General features: G+C 34.9%; 1 protein-coding gene across 2 annotated transcripts in view; it reads right to left on the bottom strand.

Moving 5' to 3' along the window:
• PJA2 (praja ring finger ubiquitin ligase 2) overlaps positions 1 to 20,795 on the bottom strand; it is a 74,470-nt gene that overhangs the window by 46,676 nt on the left and 6,999 nt on the right. For both annotated transcript variants that reach the window (XR_001161249.2, XM_003788925.3), the window contains exons 4-5: positions 10,177 to 10,362; positions 5,883 to 6,068 (exon numbers count right to left, since the gene is read on the bottom strand). Coding sequence is in view for 1 of the 2 variants with exons in the window: in XM_003788925.3 (XP_003788973.1) it covers positions 5,883 to 6,068; positions 10,177 to 10,362 (372 nt within the window). In the remaining variant the exon portion in view is untranslated. The remainder of the gene's footprint in view (positions 1 to 5,882; positions 6,069 to 10,176; positions 10,363 to 20,795) is intronic.

Genomic DNA, 20,795 nt, shown 5'->3' with positions numbered 1-20,795 from the left:
TTTGGATAAGGGATACTCAACCGATAGTACTTTTCCCCATCTAATTCTTTCCCAAAACTACGTGTACATAGTTCCCCTTCCATTTTAGTTTCCAGTGTGAACACTGGTGAGAATATGATAAAAATATTTAATTCAAAGCCTCTTTTTCTTCTCTCACTTTGTATTGCTTCCTTAATTTCTACGGGTTTAAAAATATTTTATTTTCTCAAGCCTTTTTCACTAATCTTTCCCCTCCTCTTCTAAGAATTAGGCCACTTCCTTTATTATATAGCTTGAAAAATATCTAGCTCCTAAGTACTCATTTTTATTATTTCTCTCTAAAGAATATATAAGCTTCTCAAAGAAAAATATGTTTCACTCTGGTCCTAATCTCTTTCCCCCTCCCCAAACATACAGATTTGTCCTTTTCTTCTAATCTTATTAATATTAAGTATGTCAAAATGTGGAAACCCTAAGAAAGTGTGTCCTCAGTTATATTTCTCTAACCTTGCTCCCTTGGAAATTACATCCAAGCCCATTTCTTCAATTATCCTCTTTGCAGATAATTCGTAAATCTCTACCTAATTTCAAACTTCCCCTGGAGCTCTTGACCTGTATTTCCAGTTGTCTGTGGGACATTTTGCATAGATGTACTTCCTCCCACCGCCTCATAAATCCACAATCTACAGAACAAGGCTTATTTGTCTAAAGACAAACTCTTTTTTTTTTTTTTTTTGAGACAGAGCCTCAAGCTGTCCCCCTGGGTAGAGTGCCGTGGCATTACAGCTCACAGCAACCTCCAACTCCTGGGCTCAAGCGAGTCTCCTGCCTCCGCCTCCCAAGTAGCTGGGACCACAGGCGCCCGCCACAACGCCCGGCTATTTTTTGGTTGCAGCCGTCATTGTTGTTTGGCGGGTCCGGGCTGGGGATTCGAACCCGCCACCTTAGGTGTACGTGGCTGGCGCCTTAGCCGGTTGAGCCATAGGCGCCGAGCCTAAAGACAAACTCTTGATGACTTCCATATCCTATCAGAATTTGAAGATCATAGCCAAAAACATGCATAGTTACACAAGCTAGCTCTGAAATAATTTTGATATCAACTTATGTGCCATCACTAAAATTACAACTCTATTGCCAGGAGATACAGAAAAGTTTCTTATGAAGAATATATTATAGCTTAGTAGTATTTGCAGATCAGCAAACATCACATGGTACAAATGAACAGACATTCTCATACAACCACAGATTTTAGAATTAGAATTAATACTAAGAATTACTAAATCCATCCACCTTTGTGAAACTGAAACTTTTTCATCCAGCAGTGAGATACGATGCAAAAAGGAAGAACCCTGGGGTCAGCTGGATAGGGACTCAATGGAATCATAATTAATTAATTTGAAAAAATTATTTAGTTGAGATTCTATTTCTTCATAAAACAAATTAAATGAGTAGATATATAAAAGTGCCAGACACAGAGATGGCATCATGGTAAACCAGGTGTCCTCAAACTACGGCCCGTGGGCCACATGTGGCCCACCTAGGACATTTATCTGTCCTGCCGGGTGTTTTTGCCGCCGCTGCCTATCCTGCTTAGCAGCCAACTCATCCCAAGGCCTGCAGTCTGGCCCTCCAACAGTCTGAGGGACAGTGACCTGGCTCCCTGTTTAAAAAGTTTGAGGACCCCTGTGGTAGACATTTAAGAAACAGAAGAACATTCCCTTCATGCAGAAAGTATACTGTTTTCTAAGGTGGGATGTACCAGTGTGGAACAGCTCTACCAGAACTTGCATGATTTAGTATTTATAATTTTTACGCTGTTGCTATAGTTTTACCAGCTACAGCAACACAAACTATGCCCAATTTCTCTTTGCAAAATACCCCTTCAAATAATTGAACACAATTTTCTCCCAATAATTTTCTCCCCCAGGCTAAACAAACCTAGACATTGAAAGCATTATATCTGGTTGTAATTTGGCCACTGCAGAATAGTCAGCTAGTATTAAAAATTCTAGTATCACGTATTGGGCAATTACCACGTTAATAATTGTTTCAGATAAGAATCACCAATGGATGCTAAAACTGTGGATGAAAGTATAATACTTTGAGAAGGAATAGGTTATTTATATTCTCAAAGAATTTGCCCATCTGACCCACAAACAACATGGGTTTGAACTGTGCGGGTCCACTTATCCTTGAATTTTCTTCCAACTCTGCTACCCTGGAGACTGTAAAACCAAGCCTTCCTCTTCTTTCTCCTTCTCAGCCTCTATGCAACATGAAGAAGATGAGGATAAAAGACTTTTAAGGTGATCCACTTAATGAACAGTAAATATATTTTCCTTTCCTTATGACTTTCTTAATAACATTTTCTTTTACTTTAAAAAATCTTGCTTTATTTTAAGAATACAAAAAAGTGTTGAGTGTTCATGGTATCAGTAAAGCGTCTGGTCAAAAGAACACTTCTGGAAGTGTTTTAGGGAGCATATAACTTCTAGCTGTATGCAAATTTTCTACTTCATGAGGCCAGCACCTCAGCAAAGCATACTATTTAAGGGTCACTTGTATTAAGGAAAAAATGGCAACTACACAGTGAAGATATCTGAAAGATAACACCCGGATGAAATGATCAGACTTACTATTACCAGTAACAGGATAATCTGATTATCATATATTTTCTGTCATGTCTTGAGAAGGACAAAACATCACTTCTAAGATGTTTCTGCTGAAACTTTGTAACTCAAAATATATTTATAGCACCAGGAAAATATAAGGGACGTTTTATAAAATAGCCTGTGTTTTCAAAAATGTTGAAGTTATGAAAAAATAAAGACAGACTAAAGAAATGTCAAGATTAAAGAGACTAAAGAAATATGTTAACTAAATGCAACAAATGATCCTAGGTTAGACCAGAAAAAATTTATCTAAAGGCACTGGTGGAACAACTATGGATGTTTGAATAAGGTTGTTAGACTAGAAAATTAAACTATATTAATTTCCATTGACAAGCTTACTATTAATTTCCTGTCTTCAACAAATTTACTGTTACCCAAGAAAATGTCCTTGGTTTGAGGAATTTCAGAATATTTACAGGTAAAGCGACACAACATGCCTTCAAATTACTCATGAGTAAGAAAAAAAATTACCATAAATATAGAAAAAGAAAGAAAAGAGAGAATGGTAACACAAATATGGTTTCAAAATTTAACATTAAAGGAATCTTAGTGAAGGATATAGGGGGATTCTTTGTACTATTTTTTGCCACTACTAATAAGCCATAGTTATACCCACATAGAATATCTCACAACTGCATTGTGTCAATAATTATAACCCTAATTTCTTAAAGAAAGACAGCTTAAGGAATTATCAAAGAATAAACGGATTTTTCTAAACACAAGAATAACGATTTCTCTGTCACCTGCCACCCTATACTCTGTGTGACATACTCTAGATATTTTATAACACTTGTATAACAGCAGTCAAAGCAAACAAAAACTTGGTAGAACACTTTTTTCGTCTTTCTTTAAACTAAAATACAGAACTAAAAGTCTTTACTTTTTTTTATAAGTAGTCATAAAACAGAAATATGTGCCTAAGTTTGACTTCAGAGACAAGAATTGCTGCTGTCTGCCATGGTTTTTCTTTTAAACATGCTATTTTAATATGAAAATGAAGCCACATTTTTACCTTATCAACTTTTAGCCACTGCCACATATATTAACATAGTACCAGGAAAGCAAATAGGAGGTATCAACAAATCTAGATTCAAAAGAGCAAAACTCAAACATCAGTGCTAAAATAAAATGCTTTCCATATTAAAAAAACAAAAAATACTACTTTGAAGCTCCACAAATTTTGGGACCATCAGCGAGGTCTCCAAAATCTTAACAAAATAGTTATATCCAAAATATCATCAGTGAATTGGAACCTTTTTAAGACAAAAGTTTTTCAATTTAAATTAAAATTATATTCTATAAAATTTTCCATTATTCTTTCAAATATTTATGTGGAACAACCTTGTTTGAAAATTATTTAGAAGTATGTATCCAGATCTTAAAAAAATACCCTATCTTGGTATTGTCACCTCTTTTAATCTGTCCTAAAGGAATAACCAGAAGTACAAAAGAAGCCTATGGAGGTGAAGAAGATAGTTCACTGCATTATTTCAATGGGTAAATAATCCATTAAATCTTAGTACACCTATAGGATGGAATATCTTTATCCTAAGGCAGTAAAAATAATTTTTACCAAGTCTTAAAAATGTACAACATAACAAAATCTCTTATATGCAACCATTATTTCTTCCTAATCACGCAGATGATGCTAAACATGATTCCTTCATCTTCTGAACACTTTGAGGAATCACTTTGTGTAATAGAGGCAAACTTCAGAATTAACAAGGAGCTTCAGTAAGAAGGTAACAGGAAAACATAAAAGAGGGAAGAAGGAAACACCAAGATCAGCAAGACTGGGACTAGATAAAGCCACTGATATTCCATTATTTGGAGGAACCCAGTAAACAGGTTTTGGAGAACAGGAATGTTTAAGGTGAAATTACAAATTGTGTGGTTATGATGAAATCCCACAAATGTGATAAAAGTCTGCTCCGTCCCGCACAATTCTATCCCCCCCGCCACCCCAGAACATAAGAACAGGAAAGGGTAAGGAGGGTTTCAAGGAGACTGAGTTTTCATCTGAAATAATCCAGAAAAGTACAAAGTAGTAAGTGGTACACACAGAAACTAAAAACTAAAGTAAGCCTTAAAAATATAAGGTCTAAAAACCTACAGAGATACCAGGGCATATTAATGAATTTTTATCTTTATTTTTCTAAAATGGAAAAATAAGATAAATTCTTAAAAACATACTGTGCAGGCTGAGCATGGTGGCTCCGTCTACACACAACACTTTGGAAGGCAAAGTAGGAGGAGTGTTTAAGGCCAGAAATTCTAGACCAGCCTGGGCAACCACAAAAATTTTTTTAAAAATTAACCAGGTGTTATGATGGGTGCCTCTTAAATACTTGGGAGGCTGTGCTGGGAGGATAACCAGGAGCTCAAGGTTATAGTCAGCTATGACAAGGTCAATGAACTCCAGCCCGGCTGACACAGCGAAGCCCTGTCTATATCATATATGTATTTGTGCAGAGAAGGAAATGAGGGTAAGCACACCAAGTCACTTTTCCCTCCCAGAAAAAGTAACAAAAAGGATCAGTTAGAACAAACATCCTTTCTACATCTCAATAATTAGTGTCTTCCAATGGGTTACTGCACACCTAAAAGATTTTATAAACTAAAACAGCTAAATTTTAAGCACTGGTTATAACCTAAAAAGAAACAATTCCGTAATCCACTTCACTTATATGCTACTTTTACTTGAAACTCACTATTCTTTGTCTGCATAAAGTAAATATTATCAACATCTCTGGGGAAAAAAAGTACAATTGTATCTTCCATATTTTACATACGGAGAAGGAGAAGGAAGAACAATGAAGGAAAACTACTCTTATAATTCTTCTGATTTAACTATAGGTTTTTAAATTCTTTAAGTAGTATTCATTAATCACCTATACAGTTTTAAAGGATTATGCTAAGTGCTACAGGGCACACAGAACAAAATCAAGTAAGTCAGAAACCCCAAACCAAAAAAAGCATATTAACAATTAGGATACAAAGTGAGCTGCAAGAGCTAAAGATTAAAGAAAGAAGTGGTTGCCATTTGGAGAAAGTAGGAGTCCACATAGGAAGTGAAATCTGAAATGAGCTTTGAAGGAGAACAATACTAACTGATGAAAAAATAAGAGTATTTCTTTGTTAACAGAGATTTAATTTTCATAATTTACAATCAGGAATGAATTCTACTCAATGAGCAACTGAGCATGCTAATAACAGCATCAGAATACATACCTCCAGTCCACATCTAAGTCTTCACTCACACTGGAGTCATCCTCCAGATTGTTGTTACCATCCAACATGAAAGCTTCTGGCTGTGCAAATTCATTGGCAGGCTCATTTCCCTCGTCACTGCTGCTTTCATTGACTTCATTGTACTGTAACCAAGGAATTTCTCCCTCTTCCAAGGATGTCTGTTCCCTAATACACACATTTTGAAGAAAGAAAAATATTATTTTAAAACACATAACAGTGTCCTTTAAAAAATTCTATACAGTGCAACTAGACTCTATATTCTTTAAATTCTAAGCCGTTGGTACTTTCACGATTCTAAAAAACTCTTCTGTTTGAAAAGAAATTTGTTTTAGGATTATATATAAATAGAGATACTTCTTAATTACAGGGGAGCATATTTAATTATGAATTATCTACGCTTTTATGTGAAAGTCTGACAATTAAGTTTGCAAACTTGTCACCCTGTGCTTCTGTTGGCAGCACAGAACAAACAACTCGATAAGGGCTTATAACCTGGGTTTATCAGTGTCTCACAGCTGTCTTCATGTTGATGTGCAACAGTGCCTTATTGATGTTGTGTGTTTTTGTGTGCCATTGTAAGAATGTAGGAGCTTGAATTAGAGCAATAAACAAACATTAAACTTGTTAAACTTGGCCTGAATGGAAATGAAATCAGGTCCAAGTTTATGAGCATAATTCCAATGAAGAAAACAGTAGCATACAAATGAATTAAACATTTTTCTGAGGGGAAAAAAAGTGTCACAGATGAACAGAGGTCAAGGGGGCCAGCAGTGAGCACAACTGATGAAAACATTGCAAAAATTCGTCTAATTGTACGTCAAAATCATTGTTGGCTGACTATGAGAAGCATAGCAAACCAAGCAAACAACAGTAGAGAAATAGTCAGGAAAATTGCAACTGAAAATCTCAGCCAACAACTTATAGCTCTTGCATTGGGACAATATACCAGGCCACATGGCACTGTTGAGGGGGGTTTTAGCCAGTAAACAGATAACTGTATTGAAACACCCTCTCTGCTTACCTGATCTGGCCAAAACACCCTCACTACCCACCTGATCTAGACCCCATTGCCTTTTTTCTTTACCCAAAGATAAAGGATAGTTACTGACATTTTGATGACATTCAGGACATCAAGGGTAATATAACAACAGCTTTGATGGCCCTTCTGGACAAAGTGCTCCAAAATTGCTTTAAAGGGTGTACTAGGTGCTAGTGTCGGTGCATAGCTTCCCAAGGGGAGTGCTTCAAAGGTGACTGTAGTGATACTCAGAAGTGAGGTATGTAGCACTTTTTCTAGGATGAGTTTGTGAACCTGTCAGACTTTGTATTTCTTCCTTTTACAAGAGAAAAATAAGAAAAGTCCACCTAGACAATCTGAATTATTACATGCTGTTCTTGAGTCATTAAAGTTAAAATAAACTCACAGTTAAAATAAAATCCAAGTTCCTCAACCGGCCTATAAATTCCTAAAGAATACATGCTTTCTCTCCTCAGCCCTCCATGTGAATAATTATTAAGGAGTCATACAGCTGTTTGTATGTTTAGCCTAAATAAAGGTAACAGATGTTTGGCAGACATTTAACAAATGTTAAAATCTTAAAGATTATCTTAATTTCAACCAAAGTGAAGGTTTCTTTCTCCCTCTATTGGTATTATCTGTACAGTTTAGAACTTTAAAAAATTTACTCTTATTTTTATTCTTTTTTCTACTCCATCCCAGATGTGTTTTTTCTGCTAGATCAAAGTAGGTTGTCATAATTATGCACTTAACATTCAGTGTACTCCATCATTCTGAATGAAATATACCCTTCTGCATCACTCTGATGCAAAATACAGTAACTGGAAGTAACTGAAAAAGTACCTTATAAATAGAGTTACTGTTAGAAAATAAAATCTAAGTTCGAGAAAACATATATGTAATCAGAAATTCACCCAAACAAGATTGCTAGCTCTAAGAGCAAGTCTAAGAAGGAAAAACATGAGAGTAAAATAATTTGGCATTATAGGAACATAAAGGACTAATTTTGCAAAATTGGGCCTCTTAAATAATCAACCATCAATACCTCTGTTCTTGTCTTTCCTTTTGTCCAGAAAGCTCTTTTGCAACCATTAATTCTCATCTTTTAGAACTCAGCTAAGGATTAGTCAATTCCAAAGAGACATCTACCCTGATCACTCTAATTAACGTAGATGGGTCCCTACCAGTTACCTTCTATCACATTACTGTTTCATCTCCTTCAAGGTCATCATCATAGTGTGTAATTTATTGTGTTTATATCTTGGTTATTATCTGCCTTTCCTACTGTAATATAAGCTGCACAAGGGAATCTTATTTATCTTGTTCATTGGTATAAGATACATTGCAATGACTTAACACATAATAAATGCTCAATAAAAATTTGCTGAGTAGCTACTATCACAAATGAAATATGAATCATTTAATATACTTAGTAAGCTAAGTAACAGTGATTGAAAGTAATCAAACATAAAATTATGAAGACGAAAAATGCCAATTCAACCTACACTGTCAAAACCTATTAATCTCAAACTGAAAATGTGTATGTTGAAAAGTACAGTCTAGGCTGTACTTTAATGTTAGTCTAGGCTGACAGAGTTTGTGTTCTCTAAAATTCCAGAATTTACCAAAATAGAACCTATGAGAGACTAAAAATTAGAACCAATCAATTATCATAGAAAAAAATTAAATTATCAAAAAGATACTCCTCTACAATAAAACAACAAGCCTAGGTGGTTTCACAAGTCTATATTAACATCTTTTAAAGGAACAAATTAGGAAAGGACAAGGAAAAAAAGCACACATATTCTTTTAGCAAAGCAAATATCAAACTTGTATTCAAAGAAGAACCTAAAGACAATTTGCATTAGGGACCTCAATATAAAGATCCCATATAAAATATGAACACAATGTAGCTTTACTAAAAAAGCAATAAATCATGACTATATAATTGTATAGGGTTTATTTAGAGCTCAGCTAAAGATTAGTCAATTCCAAAGAGACATCTACCCTGATCACTCTAATTAACGTAGGTGGGTCCCTACCAGTTACCTTCTATCACATTACTGTTTTATCTCCTTCAAGGTCATCATCATAGTGTGTAACTTATTGTGTTTATATCTTGGTTATTATCTGCCTTTCCTACTGTAGCAAGGTAAAGTAGCAAGGAAAGGCGAATATTAGCAAATCTAATAATTCCTCAAAATCTTCAGTTCAAAAGTGAAAAATCATTAGAGCATTTCCATTTATGCTTAAAAGACTTGAAGAAAATTCAATATTCTTGCCAGAAACACATAAAAAAAAAAGGTAGATATTGCCTTTAAGAAATTGTGTATGGGCTGTGTTGTGTATGTGTGTATGAAATCAATCTGAAAATAAAAATCAGTTTTACTGTGAAAATACTAGAACAAAGTCAATAAACTATGGGCTATTTTCAGCCTGCTATTGCTATACACAGATAAAGTTTTTTTGTTCATTTTGTTTTGCTTTTTTTTGGCTGGGGCTGGGTTTGAATCTGCCACCTCCAGCATATGGGGCCAGTGTCCTACTCCTTTGAGCCACAGGCGCCAACCCCAGCCTGCTATTGCTTACAAAAATAAATGTTGCAAGACAGCCATACTCATTCAATTACATTGTTGTCTATGGCTACTTTTATATGAAAATAGTAAAGCTGAGTAGCTGTAACACAGGCTGGCACACAAAGCTGAAATATTTATCCCCTCCCTGATAGTTTAAGTTTGACAATTCCTGTATTAGAGCATTCCCATTTAAAGTTAGGAAAAGATGAAAATGTTCACCATCTATCACAGATGTTCTGGAAACATCATTCAATGCCATTAGACATGAATATGAAAACTTTACCTTTTCCAACTAATTGCTTCCATTTCTGTGAATGAATCATTGATTTTTCCCTTGAGGCCACCCATTCCCCTTGCCACCACCCCATAGAAACAGGAGCTCTAATTCATTCATTCCTAACTCAACCAAAATGACCTTTTACATGGTCTAAGTCTTCTTTATAAAACAAAGTGGAAACATACATTGTATTTCAATAAAGTACACTGAAAATACCAATCTTTTCAATTTAATTGCTCTTTTTAAAATACCAAAAGCATAATGAAAAAATCAATAGGTCCTACTGGTCCTTTACATAAGGCTTATAAATACAATTAATAGTATATCCAACATTTGAATGTGATATATTCTATTAATGTATAATACACATAAATATAAAATAAATCTCACTGTTAAACATACCCTTCCTGAAGAGATAATTCTTGGTTTTCTTCTTCAGGGCCACTGCTATCACTCTGTAGCTCGGGTTCATTCTCATCTTTTCCTGGCAGAGTCTCCCAGCTTTCATCACTTGAGGACTGATCTTTTTCTGTACCCGAAAATCGATGAGGCAAAGAAGCAGACCATTCTCCATCACTACATTCTGAACTGCAAATCAGAGCAGCAATAAAGTAAACCATCATTACATGTTTAGTTATTTTTATCATCTGGAGTGTTAATCAGGCATCACGGTACAAAGTAGATTGCTGATGCCACACATACTTTAGTGGGTGCTATTTCAATTTTTAAAATACTTTAAAAATAAATGCAGAAATAAACAGATGTAGCAGAATTTACCTCTTTCACTGAATGTATATGGCATATGGCAAGTTATGGAATGTATCATTTATTTCTCCTTTCACTAATGTACATAATTCCATAGTACACAGGTATAGGTTTGCCATATTTTAGACATATTTGTAAATAAAATTTTAAACATAATTTGGTAATCTTAAACATGATTTGGAATAAACAATAATAGATTTAATGCTCACCCAACCTGACTAAAATAACTTTCTAATTATGTATTGATAACTAATGATATATCTTCTATGAATCTATTTCCACTAGTACTACGGAGTAAAAGTTTAACTTTTTTCCTTCTTTTTTCACATATTAAAAAAAAATTTTTAAAAGGGATATTCAAATTTATAAAAAGCACCACTAACAAATCTTTGCTGAAGTCCTAAGGTAGGACTATGAACATAAGTTCTAGAAAATAGTTACGTAAGTTCCAATACACAAAATTAATATAGAACTACAGAAAATTACTTGATTATATTGATATTTATCATTGGCTAAACTGGTTACATTTAATGACTCTTAAGTTTTTAAAGAACCAGTCATATCACCACAGGCAAAAATATTACTTATCAATGTTAAAATTAAGTTTTAAATGCCCCTTCCCGGGTGTTGCCTGTGGCCCAAAGGAATAGGGCACTGGCCCCATATACAGGAAGTGGCGGGTTCAAATAAGACCCTGGCCAAAACAAAAACTGCAAAAAAAAAAAAAAAATTGCCCCTTCCAATCATATCATCCATCATCCATCATCTAATCTGGTTATAATCTCCTTAAAGATCTCTCTTTGTTCACCTGACTTTCTGGAAATCAAAAATAACAATTTTTAGTTTATAGTTTTGAAAGGAAGTAATAATTGGTAGGAAATTACATTTTCTTAATGATGATGTGTCATTAATACCTACTTAATGAGTTCCTCATTTTATACAGGAAGAACTAAGAGATCAAGATGCTACGAAGAAACAGAAGCACGAAACAGAGCACTGAGAGGTTTAACAAAAGCAAAAGAATAAAATCAACTGCCAATTCTTAGTAAACAATGGACAGAAAAGCACAGAAACCCTAGAGAAGGGTGGAACCCTAGAGAAGGAATGTATTACAGCTCAGATACAGCAACTAAAAGGTGCTTGTATATGAGCTAATGTTGTTTGTATTCTGTAACATTTTCTATTCCCCAAAGAATAATCTAAAATCAAATAAATAATTGCAAGACTTATATGTGTCAAAATCTAACACAGGAAATAGTTTTAACGGAGCTTACAAAGCTAAATTTCCTTGACTATGAAATGTCTCAAATTAAAGCCAACTTACCAATTCTTATTCTGGTATGTCTTCAACAATTAGGGTAAGATGGCTACATAAATTTGAAGTTATTTTATATACTTACATACAAGATGACCTCATTTTTTTTGAACACTTAACTTACAATATAATCCTTTCCAGAAAGATACTACATGAAGCTTCTTCATTTTTCCAGATTAGTGAAATAACCAATGGTATATCACTAAATTTCAGTAGAAGAAGGATATCTACAATTAATAATGAATAATTTGATGAAGCCTATGCCAAGGACTGGCAAACCAAAGGCTCTGGGCTAAAACTGGCCTTACAGCCTGGTTTTTTATGGTCTGTGAATTAAAAACAACTTTTACATGTTTATCTTTGATTTTGCCTCTTGGTCAGCAAAGTCTAATATATTTAGTATTTGGCCCTTTAAGAAAAAGTTTGCAGACCCAAAGCCTGTATTATTATTACTCATCCTTTATAATCCTCAACTCTAAGGAAACAACTTTCAAATGTATATCCATTGTCCTGATCACCATACTAGCTTATCTAATTATCCAGTGAGCATTTTTTTCATTGTTCATCCTCCTTTTCAAAAGTTGTATTTTTACTATAAAATTCATCTGCCAAATCAGTATGTCCTTTTCTCAATTTTCTTTTTGCTCCTCGTATTACTATGCTCTTATTCTAGAAAGCACTTATTTTTTTGAGTGCTTACTCACAAACTCCCCAAGTTCAAGACCTTTCTTACTTTCCATTCTTTCTCTGCATAATGGCTCTTAAATTCTAGTACCTTGTCCTCCATTTCATTTTAAAAACTCTGGCTCAAATGACCTATGCAATCTACTGTTAATTGGTATTCCTAAATTTAATCCCACTCCCTCAACTCACTTTAAAACATGCATTTTGTCCATAATAAAAAATTTCCCAATTAAAAAAATGCCCAGGATGAGATGAATTTACAGATGAATTCTACCAAATATATATGTACAAGGAAGAATTGGTGCCAATTACACTTAAACTGTTCCAAAATATTGAACAGGAGGAAGTCCTCCCTAACTTACTCTACAAAGCCAGATCACCCTGATTCCAAAGTCAGGATACAACAAAAAAGAAAACTACAGACCAGTATCTTTGATGAACATAGATGCAAATACCCTTAACAAAACACTAGCAAACTGAATCCAAAAGAACATCAAAGGATAATTCACTATGATTAAGTGGGTTCAACATATGCAAATCAATAAACATGATTCACCACAAATAATTAAAAACAAAAAACATATGATCATCCAATAGATGCAGAAAATCCAGCATTGCCTCATGATAAAAAAACTACCAAAAAACTTGGCATAGAATGAACCCATCTCAAAAGAATAATACCCATATATGACAACCCCATAGTCAACATCACACTGAATGGGGAAAAGTTTAAAGAATCTGCCGTAAGAGCTAGAGAAAGAGAGCTGCCCACTTATATTTCTATCCTACATAGTATCAGATGTTCTAGCCAGAGTCGTAAGACAAGAGAAAGAAATAAAGAACATCCAAATTGGTAAAAGGAAAGTAAAATTATCTTTTTGTTATCATCTTACACCTGAAAACCGTAAGGACTGCTCCAAGACTCCTAGATCTGATAAAAGAATTTACCAAAGTCTCAGGTTATGAAATCAATGTACATTTATAAATCTGTAGCACTTCCATACATCAAACTGAGAACCAAATCAAGAATTCAATCCCATTTACAATAGCTTCAAAAACCAAAACAAAAAATAACAACCACCACCTACCCTCCAAAAAAAACGCCAAGACACCTAGGAATATATTTAACCAAAGAGGTAAAAGATTTTTATAAGGAGAACTAGTAATACAAATCACTAATGAAGTAAATCCTAGATGACACAAATGGAAAAAATCCTATGCTCATGGATTAGAAGCATATTATTAAAATGACCATACTGCCCAAAGCAATCTACAGATTTGATGCACTATGTCATTTTCCACAGATATAACAAAAAGAATCCCCAAATCCATATAGAAACAAAAATGAGCCAAACAGCCAAAGCAAACCTAAGCAAAAAGGGGCAAAACTTGAGACATCACATTACCTGACTTCAAATTATATTATACATCAATAATAATCAAAACATCATGTATTAAGGTAGCTAACTGGAACAGATTAGAACCAGAAATAAAACCACAAAACCACATAACCATATGCTTTTCAAAAAAGCAGACAAAAACATACACTGGGGAAAGCATACACTATTCAGTAAGTGGCGCTGGGAAAACCAAACGGCCACGTGCAGATGAATGAAACTGGATCCCTATCTGTCATCATGTACAAAAATTAATTCAAGATCAGGGGTACTCAAACTTTTTAAACAGGGGGCCAGTTCATTGTCCCTCAGACTGCGGGCACTGGGACGAGTTGGCTGCTAAGCAGGACAGGCAGCAGCGGCAAAAACACACAGCAGGCAGATAAATGTCTTCAGCGGGCCGCGTGTGGCCCGTGGGCAGTAGTTTGAGGATGCCTGTTCAAGATGGATTAAAAGCTTAAATGTAAGACTTGAAACCATAAAAATTCTAGAAGAAAACCTAGGTAAAACTAGACACTGGCCTAGGCAAAGAATTTATGACTTAAGAACCTAAATGCAAATGAGACCTAATTAAATTTAAAAGCTTCTGAATAGCAATAAAAAATAATCAAAATAGAGAATAGAAAACCTACATAATAGGAGAAAATATTCATAATCTATCTGACAAAGGACTAATACCCACAATCTACAAGGAACTCAAACCAGCAAAAGAAAACAAACCCATTAAAAAGGGAGCAAATGACATGAATAAGGCATTTTTCAAAAGAAGACACACACGCCTAGAAAAATATACATAAAAATGCTCAACATTGGTGGCACTGGTGACTCAGTGAGTAGGGCGCCAGACCCACATACCGAGGGTGGTGGGTTCAAACCTGCCCCGGCAGAACTGCAACCAAAAAAAAAAAAAAAAAAAAAAATAGCCGGGCCTTGCAGGGGGAGCGCCTGTAGTCCCAGCTACTCAGGAGGCTGAGGCAACAGAATTGCTTAAGCCCAGGAGTTGGAGGTTGCTGTGAGCTGTGTGACGCCACGGCACTCTACGGAGGGCGATAAAGTGAGACTCTGTCTCTACAAAAAAAAAAAAAAATGTTCAACATTTACACTAATGGAGCTGGAACATTCTTCTTAGTAAAGTATGTCAAGAATGGAAGAAAAAGCATCCAGTGTACTCAGTACTTTTATGAAACCAATTTATAATTACTCACACTTTTTTATGAAAGATAGATCACAACTGTAGCCCAGGATGAAGGAGAAAGGTGGAGCAGGCAGTGAGGGGAAGGGAGAGGGAGGTTTGATAGAGGGAAGGTAAATGATGGGACCACACCTATGGAGCATATTGCAAGGGTACAAGTCAAATCTATCAAGTATAGAAAAAAAATGTCTTAACATAATAAACAAATGGAGTGAAAGCTATATTAATTAGTTTGATGTAAGCACTCCAAATTGTATTAAAAAAACAACACATTGTACCCCACAAATGCATAAATGTATTCATGATCTATTTGCATATGACTTAATAAAAGGAAAAAAATGCTCAACAGCACTGATCAGAGAATGCAAATTAAAACCATAATGAGATATCACCTTCCTCAAATTAGAATGCCCATTACTAAAAAGTAAAAAAAAAAACCAAACAAAAAAACCAATTGATGTTGGTGTGGATGTAATGAAAAGGGAATGTTTACACACTGCTGGTGGGAATATAAATTAGTATGATCTCTATGGAGATCAGTATGGCGATTTGTCAAAGAACTTAAAGTACATCTACCATCTGATCCTATAATCCCACTCCTGGGTATCTCCTCGGAGGAAATGAAATCATCATGTCAAAAAGATATCTGCCCTTGTGTGTTTATTGCAGCACAATTCACAATTGCAAAGATATTAAATGAACCTAAGTGCCCATCAGCTGATGGGTGGATAAAAAAATGTGATATACAGATACACATACACACCCCCACACACATACCATGGAGTACTACCAACCACAAGAATGACTGAAATAATGTCTTTGAAGCATCTGGGATGGAACTGGAAGCCACTACCCTAAGTAACCCAGAAATAGAAAAATAAATGCCACAGGTTCTCATCTACAAGTGGGAAATTTATATTATGACTCCAAAAACCTTCAACAGCTCTTTCTTCCTAAAGCAGTATTTCACAAACTCAAGCCATTTCCCTGCCATTCTCACAATTTTTGCTACCATTGATGTTAATACTGTGCCCTAAGGTGAGAACACAGGTTGAAGTCAGCTTGCCTAGATTTCAATCTACCACTTGGTTATTAGCTGTGGAATTTTCTGTGCCTTCATAGCCTCATGTGTCAGTTGAATATAACAACATCTAGTAGCTCACTGAGTTCACATGAGGGGTAAATGAGTTAAAACATTTTACTAGTGCCTGGTAAATGATAAGCCATCAATAATTGTCAGCAAATCTTTTTTTTTAAAACAAAACTTTTTTTTACTCAAATATATTTTGTTACCAAAAATGTAACAAAAAATGTAAATGCAAAAAAAAAGTAAATGTATTTAGTTAGGATAAGCAATAGACATTAAGTCCCAGTTTTGATCTAACAGCTATATTTTCTTAATTCTAATTAAAATAAATCTGACTAAAGTTAAAATCATGTGTCTTTGTACAAGTGAAGATATTTCATTCCCTATGGAAATATTGGCCTACAGAAAAAAGGTTAAACCTCTTTGAAGGTATTCATGCTTTACCACATGTGATTCCAGTATTTTCTCATATCCATCTCTTCCCTTCTCCACATGCCTTATAATGTGTGAACTTTTTGTCACAACTTCTCCCCTCACCATCAAAAATCACTTCACCTGTTTTCCTTCTTTCAGGATCCCATTTCTTTCACGTCTTGTATAAAATTGCTTCTTTTGTTTTTCAATTATTTTATGAATTAAACCTCTTGTTTACTCAGTCTAATTCACTATAGCACAGCTGCTTTTTAACACTGCATTTATTTATCGTAAGCACAAAATCAGTTTAATAATTTCCCAGCAAAGTTTCCATGGAGCCTGAATAATGAAGTGCTCATAAGCTCCTGCAAGGTACTGAAGCATGCAATCATAGAATTTTAAATAGAGAAGTCTTAGTGGTATTATTTGAAAAGACCCAACAATTGAAACTTTCAAGTACATTCCAGAAATTAATACTTATTTGTGACATGAGTGATTAAAATATATGAACAATTTCACATTAATATTTCATTATGAACATTATTTACAAATCTCAAACTTAATATCTATTACTAATTTATAGCTCTAGAAGTCTAACCTGGCTTGGGGGACTAGTCAGAGGAGATTATGCAACTATGACTAAGATTTTCCATGATTAAAAAAACAAAACAAAAGAAAACAAACCTACCAGGCAATTTCCCTACTGAAGACACAAAGTGCAGTATTTAATATTAGGTAAAAGTTCCACCCACAACTGCCATCCCACCACCCTGGGCAGTGGTGAAGTGGCAAAAGCAACCTCTGGAGTCAGATGTGGTTTACAATTCTGGCTCAATTACTTACTAGTAATGCAACCTTGGATAATTAACTTCTCTAAGCTCACTTTTCCTCATCTGTAAAGTGCGGATATTGATACTTTTCAGGTCTACACTGATGTTTAAATGAAAACTACAGATAAAATGTTTAGCACAATTATTGGAGAATGGTGAAGATTTAATAAAGGTATTAGTTACTGTCATAATAAGAGTTGTCTGCTTAGAAAACCTATTCTACATCTCTGGTTCGTCTTTATTTAATGAAAATATCAGTCTCCTGGTCATTCAACCAACTTTAGTTTCTTCATACCAGAGGCCAGCATATTACATCATGGTCCATTAACCAAATGAGGCCTCCTGCATATTTTGTAATCATCTGGAAAAGTAAGAACTTTTCTTTTTACATTTTTAAATGGTTATATTTTAAATGGTTCCAACATAATATCTTCAATTTTGTCTAAGAGCCTATAAAGCCTATAATATTTTCTATGTAGCTATCCTTTAAGTTTACCTATCTCTTGGGTCCAAAGAAGAGGCAGCAAAGAAAAAATCAACACAGGGCAATGGAAGAGAAATGGGAGGGGTAAGTAAACAGCCTGACAGGTAGCAGAAAAGGCAAGGAAAACGGGTAATGAGGAAAGATAAATGGAGGTGGAAATTAGGAGGTTAGTGTGGACATTGAAGAATACAGAAGTAATACTAATAAATAGATTTCAAGGCAGTTAAGAAGAGGGCATAATGACAGAATAGAAACAGTGGGTATAGAATATTTTCCCTAAAAATTTAGCTGTGGGCTGGGTGGAATGAATGGCTCACACCTATAATTGTATTACTTTCGGAGGCCAACGCAGGAGGATCCCTTGAGGCTGAGAGTTGAAGAGTCCTACCCTGGGCAATGTAGAATAACTCCATCCCTGCAAAAAATTCTAAGAAATTAGCTGGGCATGATGGCACATGTTGATAGTCAGTCCTAGCTACTTAGGAGGCTAAGGCAGGAGAACTACTTAAGCCCAGGAGTTGGGGTTGCAGTGAGTTATGATCATTCCACTGCACTCTAGTTTGGGTAAGAGTGACACCTGTCTCTACAAAAAGAATAAAGATAAAACTCAGTAGTGGAAGAGAAAACACAAACAGGCAAGCAACCAGATGGAATAAGATCAAGAAAGTTTTCCCCAAAATTCAGAAAAATGCAAGGTTGAGTGGAGAGAAAAGCAACCTAGGAGTAAACTCAACCAAAAGTCGTATCAGAAATGACTATAGGCACAGAATGAAAAAAGCTACTTCCTTTGCTGAAGAAGAAATTGAAAACAGGAATAGATGCTAACATTTTCTAATACAGAGAAGATGAAAACAAAAAAGTTCACATTTAATTACTTCAATATCTCCAAGAAACAAAGTTTATCCAGAGTCATATGAGTACAGGGAACTAAAACAAAAAGAGAAAATATTTAAATAACTTTTTAAGGAGAGTAAGCCACGAAACAAACAGGACACAAATGAAATGATCCTGAAGCAGCAAAAATCCACTCGTTCTTGATTTTAAAAGGTAAATTAAACATTTTTAAAGTTCCCAAAGTGAAAACTAAATTATGTACCACTTCAATCTCCTTCACTGATTTTGTCTCCTGTTAGCAATCAGAGTTATACTGAAAAGCAGACAACTTACTCAAATGTTGTACTTTTTACACCAGGTGTCTTCAAACTACGGCCTGTGGGCCACATGCAGCCTGCCTAGGACATTTATCGGGCCTGCTGGGTGTTTCTGCCACCACTGCCTGTCCTGCTTAGCAGCCCACTCATCCCGGAACCTGCAGTCTGGCCCTCCAATGGTCTGAGGGACAATGAACTGGTCCCCTGTTTAAAAAGTTTTGAGGACTCCTGCTTTACACATTGAACTATGAACCAATAAACCCTTTTTCACCAAGATGAAATTACATGTGATTTACAGAAAAAATAATTCATGTACGTATCCCAGGTTAAAAAAAAAAGATACCAACCACAAGCAATCTCTCATTCTCTAACTCCCTGAGAAACTAGTTGGTTTGTCTTTTCTGGTATTTATTACATCCCTAAGAACCTCAAATATGGGAACACAGGTAAAAGTGAAATTTTGGATAATTTTGTTATCTGACATAATCTAAGTAGTCTGGGACATTTTTCCACTATTAACATCGAACAGTGATACAAATGGAATACGTTCAAATATATAAGGCTGCTTAATTTAGTTAATAAGGCCCAAATGGCTATGGTTTCTCAAATGTCCCCTTTACCACTTTCTTAGTCTTTTTCCTTAGTATCAGGAAATTGTAATCACATGAACTTCCTACCATAAATGAAGAACAAAACTATTTATCCTTAATTTGCTTAATAAAAAGCAAACAAAATGAAGAACAAAACTATCTTTAATTCTAAACTTCTATGAACTTCAAATAAAGATCAAAGGAAAAAAGTAAGCAAAAATGTTAAAGTATGTGCTTTGAGATCTTTGCTTTGGCTGCACATCGATGTTCTATTTGGTGGAGTGGTACAGACAATCAATGTAACAGGAAAGTAGCTGAATTCACTCTCACCGTAATGATTATGTACATCTTGTCTTCCTCATAAGACTGGTGAACACTGAGAGAACAGGGACCATCATTATTTGCATTTCCAGAGCACTAGAACAAAGTCTGGAACTTAAAAGGATTTCAATAAATCCATTTTTAATACATCAAATTAAAATCAACTAAGTAGCTAATATCCATTTTATTCTAACATCAACCAAAAAAACTGTCTAGATGTTTTACCTTAAATAAGGGGTTCATTTACATTTTAGGCAAAGTCAAGTCCTAAAGACACAAAAACTCTGACAGAAAACTCAAGTTCTGTAACAAATGGTCAGTAGATGGCATGCCTCTCTTCAGAACAGTTAGGCCCAAGGTTAAAATGTGCAAATGTGGCTGAATGGTTTTTTAACCTCAAGATTTTGTCCTCAAACAGCTACTAAAGTTCTTGGGTATATTTCAAAAGAGCAGGGTACTAACCTCAGCTTTTTGGTCTAATTCCAAGTCTGGTAATTATATGCTGCCTATTAAAATTCCCCTTGCAGTTCTAATTTAATAAGATGGTGCTGCTAAGTTCCTGTCAAACAGCTCAGAGCAATGCTCCCAGCTGCAATGTTTCTCCCATAGAGTTTAATGTTTCAGATGTGATTAAGTGATCAATTTAGAATTTTTCAGAGAAGAAGGTGATCATGAATTCATTAAAGTACTTTTCCACTAAAAAAAAAAAAATCCATAGTTTTCAGCAAGTAGCCAAAATTGCCATATCTAAAAGCGTTCACAATAAATTTCATTTATACCCTTAATAAAAG

Source organism: Otolemur garnettii, unplaced genomic scaffold, assembly GCF_000181295.1.
Source record: "Otolemur garnettii isolate 467f Iridium unplaced genomic scaffold, OtoGar3 scaffold00030, whole genome shotgun sequence".
NCBI classification, from domain to species: domain Eukaryota; kingdom Metazoa; phylum Chordata; class Mammalia; order Primates; family Galagidae; genus Otolemur; species Otolemur garnettii.
Note: the sequence above shows the minus strand (reverse complement) of the source record. Positions and strands in the feature narration are given on the sequence as shown.